The sequence below is a fragment of the Punica granatum genome, chromosome 7, assembly GCF_007655135.1.
Source record: "Punica granatum isolate Tunisia-2019 chromosome 7, ASM765513v2, whole genome shotgun sequence".
In the NCBI taxonomy this organism is placed as follows: domain Eukaryota; kingdom Viridiplantae; phylum Streptophyta; class Magnoliopsida; order Myrtales; family Lythraceae; genus Punica; species Punica granatum.
Window position 1 is genome coordinate 10,552,227 of NC_045133.1, and position 4,322 is coordinate 10,556,548.

Below are 4,322 nucleotides of genomic sequence, written 5' to 3' on the forward strand. Positions count from 1 at the left end.
GTGAGGGAAGTGGAAGTGGCCGATGACACTGAAGCATCTTAGCCTTGAGAAGGATCTTCACTTTAGGGGCTTATCACTTCACGTTGTGTAATGGAGGTGAAACCATCGGTTTAGGACACATCGTGAGGCTGATCCGCAAAACTCATGTAGACCGGGAGTCCTTGGATAGAGAAAACGGAAGATAATGGCAGTGTTGTGTCTGATGGGCAGAGAGGAAACATGAAAACGAAAAATATATCGCCAAGCAAGCACTGTATACAGAAGCGATAAGAAAGGAGAGAACTGACTTTTGAAGACTTTGGAAAACTTCGGAAAAATAAACCCGGCAATTGAGAATGATTCAAGATAGGCAGAAGGAAGAGGCAGCAGAGGAGTTCAGGAGATCGAAGGGACTGATTGAACTCAAAAGGCACAATTGGCGGCCTGGAAGGATCGACAAGCAGGCTCGGCAGAAGTGAGACTATGCATCTTGAAAGGGAGTCTGAGAGTAGGAAAGAAAAGTTGCAGCGGTAGAGGTACTATTGGAAAAGTGAAAATATTAGATTCACCCATATATTTTACGTTGAGAGAAGATTCAAAGGAAGGTCATGTTTCACTATCTTTACCATCAAAGAAACATTCATCTATCTATTCCATAGAAGCCTAACATTACAAGCCCAAGAGAAGAGCGAAAACTGTGATTGAAGAAGTTACCACCTCTCATATGTTCGTTCCAATAGATTCAAAGCAAATAACAAGAGCCGCTATGCGGATAAATAAACATCAAAGGTCAATATTGATAGAGAGCTAGTGGGTGACTTTGAATTAGAGAGGCACTACATATGTTTAAACATTAGTTTAAATCATAAAAATATCATATAAAAAGTTTATAAAAATATATACTTGGTGAGGAACGGTCCTTATCAATACTGATTAGCCATATCACTGAAACAGATCGAGAAAACAGAACCGAACGCATAATGAGACCATGTAATGCTCGGGTTATTTACAATTCAGAGACGAAAGTATAGTCATGCCCGTGACGGTGTTCTATACCTTCAGCCATTACATTCACATTGAAAACAAGGGCCAAGGAAATGCTTTCTGTTGTCTCATTAACGATCCTGCAAACACATGATAAAAGTGATCAAGCAGAACCAATTTTCTAGCTTTTCAAATTGTTCTTAGAAGAGGTACAGTAGCAAAGATGGGCATGCACCCTTGGTGATTACCGAACAGGAGTATGTGGGAATCATCCCCTCCATGAAGGATTCCTAATATCTATGAGTTCCATTCACAAAGCGATATGGGATGCAGCAATGGATGGTTTCAATTATAGTTGCCTTTCTTATACATTGGTTGATCAAGCGACTGTTTTCCGAGCGATCTTTGCATACCTAGAAGTTCAGATGGCATGAGAGGAGAGTGAACGTATGAGGTTTTTTTTTTTTTTAAGGAAACAGAGCGTTTGAGATTGCAATTGCTGGGGAAAGCTGGGGAAGGACCAAATCTTTTGGGGTTGGCGGGAAATAGTGGGTGAAAGGGTATGATTAAAAAGAAAAGAAAGTAAAGGGACTCAAACCATATTAATTAAAAAAATGAAAGGACCCAATTGGTAGATCTATGCGCGAAAACACTTTGACGAGCTTCACATTTCATTTCATTTCACTCATGCATACTAAACATGATCTTAGTTCTTACAAAAACTGTTGCATTTCTTTTGAATATGTCATTTAAATTCATCGATATTTCATTTTTAGAAAGGCGACACACGGCTGAGCTGGGACTAGTCTCAGTTGATATGCTGAGCGTACCTACTGGTTCCACCAAAGAAGGAAAGAATAAGAATCAGAGTCCTTAAACTGTGCAAATGTTCGAACGACCGTTTTTGTTTTGGCTGTTCGTATTGCTAATCGCTATAGCTCAGCATGTTTGATAGCAAGCATACATTGAAGGATTTTAAACAGTAGCTCTCACCCATGCTCAAACTCTGACTTGTTATAGCTTTCTAAAGCTAGAGAGCATAGGGGAAATGCAACGAATGGGGAAGTTACATCAATGGAAATCGAACTCAAAACGCCTAGTCTGAGGGTGATTTCATTGCATCAAACCCCCTTTCTCTTATGCCGAACAAACCCGAGAAAACCAAAGAACATCAAAAAACCACTCGCACAAAACATACACATGCAAGCAACAGACCAGCATTACAAAAACCAATATGCTCTGCAACCCTAAATATTTTCCGTTCCTCATCAGAACTTTGATTGAATCTGTTTGATGATACCGGCATCGACTTGGAAAGCCTTGGCGAGGATATCTCCAGCAACGTCGGGCTTCGACCCGAACACAGCATTAGCGATCGTGATGACTCCAGGGTTCTGGCTGCTGAGAGCGGCAATAGCGACAGCATTCATCTTACCCACGTTCCTCTGGAAGTGGATCAAGCCAACCGGGAACACGAAGACGTCTCCCTTATTCAGGACCTTGGTGATGAGGCGGTTGTCAGGGTTGGATGTGATGAACCCAACCTCTAAGGTTCCCTCCACAACTGTCAGGATCTCGGTGGCTCGTGGGTGGGTGTGAGGAGGGTTAATGCCCCATGGAACATAGTCGACCCGGGCCAATGAGATGCCAAGTGTGTTAAGCCCAGGGAGCTGGGCCACAGTCACCGGGGTGACCTTTGAACCGACAGGGTTCGATGTGTTGCCTGGAAGGTGAAGCCCACTGAAGAAGAAGTCGGAGGCTTGGACTGTCTTTGGATCCTTGCAAGCCTGTCCGTTCACAATCACTGCATGCAATAGTTAAGTTAAGGAGGCTATAAGTCAGTAAATAGAATAATTCTTGCAATTCTCACTATCAACATGGAATTTCTATATGGAATTTTTTTTGTCGTAACTATTTATAAGATTATTGATAATATAAATCGATTAAACAATATGTAATATTATCTCACTCAAGATTACACGAGTATATGGAATTTTTTCACATTGTACGTGGTAAGGTTGCAGGACCGATGGTAAACTAAATGTTAAAAATTAGAATCCCGATCGGAGAGTTTAATGTACAAAGACCAAAAACCAAGGGATTGAGTTGGATTAAAATGAAGCGCCTTTTGGCTACTTGAAAACTGAAATTGGCTACCCGTTCTGATACTATATAAAATAACAGTTGTCTTATATCGTGCATTTCACATATTTGTTTTCATATATCAATTATTATTTTTTGTTGTAATTGTTACATTATAAAAGACCAATTTTCTTATTAAGAACAATCCCACTTTTTATGTTTATGAGAGAGGTCCATGAGTATGGGGTAGTCCACAATGAGAATCGAATATGAAACCTCTTATTTTACTAGGCCAGGGCATGTGCCATTACAATGCCCCTCTTCCTCAAGAAAGATTACATTCTTCAGTTGCTAATTTCAAACTTTGAGCAATTGACAATCTTCATTGAAAAGTATGCAATGATAATTTTGCGACCAACATGTCTTAATTAGAATATATGATTCCAAATGCGCAATATTTAGAAATAAATAGGTTTGTAACAAATAGCCTTCTATAATCATCGGTCATAAGTATACCTTTGTTGCTTGGATCCGCGACACAGAAATCTTGCAGTGGACTGTGATCAGCCACGGTAATGGTGAAAACGAGAGCTGCTAGCCCAAGCAAGATAACAAGAGTAGCCATTGAGACAATACAATGCCCTTTTTCGAAAAAGTGTATTCAAGGTAGTTTCGAAAAGCTGTGTAATATTGTAGTAAAGGGGTCGAGCTCTGGAATTGTGAGAGCCACAACTCTGCATGCCCATATTTATAGGGGAAGGGAATGCTTAATGCTAACAATCAGTGCACCAACTTTAAACAATCATTTAATTCAATTATATATGTAGCCGTCTCTTCATCTTCTTCCTGCAGAGAAAATTATTGACACGGTCATGCTTAAGACCGTGTCAAGAAAATTTGTAAGAAAATATTATCTATATATTATTTCAAATATCTGTATGGACTTGTTTTATATAAGAAGAGAATGTCTTGGTGTTAATGGGCCGGCAGTTTTATCGTATAGAAAATATTCGACCATATATACTAATTGAGGATTAATCCAAACATGTCGAATGGGGAAAGGCAGTGTGTGGCATTTGAATGAATTCCATAATTTGAAATAAAAAAATATTTTCTTAAACGCATTGCATGGGCATTTATATTTATACATATTATTTTAATTGATCTTTTGTGAAACATGTTTTATAAAGACAGTGGAATGATAACTCGGGGTATTTTAAGTTGATTTATAAATTACATTCACAAACTTATTACTAGCTAATTTTGCATTTTTATGA

The 4,322-nt window shown here is 39.0% G+C and overlaps 1 protein-coding gene across 1 annotated transcript; it reads right to left on the reverse strand.

The window, feature by feature from the left end:
* Positions 1–1,870: 1,870 nt before the first annotated feature.
* On the reverse strand, positions 1,871–3,761 carry LOC116214811 (putative germin-like protein 2-1). The gene is made up of 2 exons (XM_031550287.1): positions 3,562–3,761; positions 1,871–2,767 (listed from the first exon to the last, which is right to left on the reverse strand). Exons 1-2 carry the CDS (start codon positions 3,668–3,670, stop codon positions 2,232–2,234), a joined length of 645 nt encoding a protein of 214 aa, XP_031406147.1. The 5' UTR covers positions 3,671–3,761; the 3' UTR covers positions 1,871–2,231.
* Between the last annotated feature and the right edge of the window lie 561 nt (positions 3,762–4,322).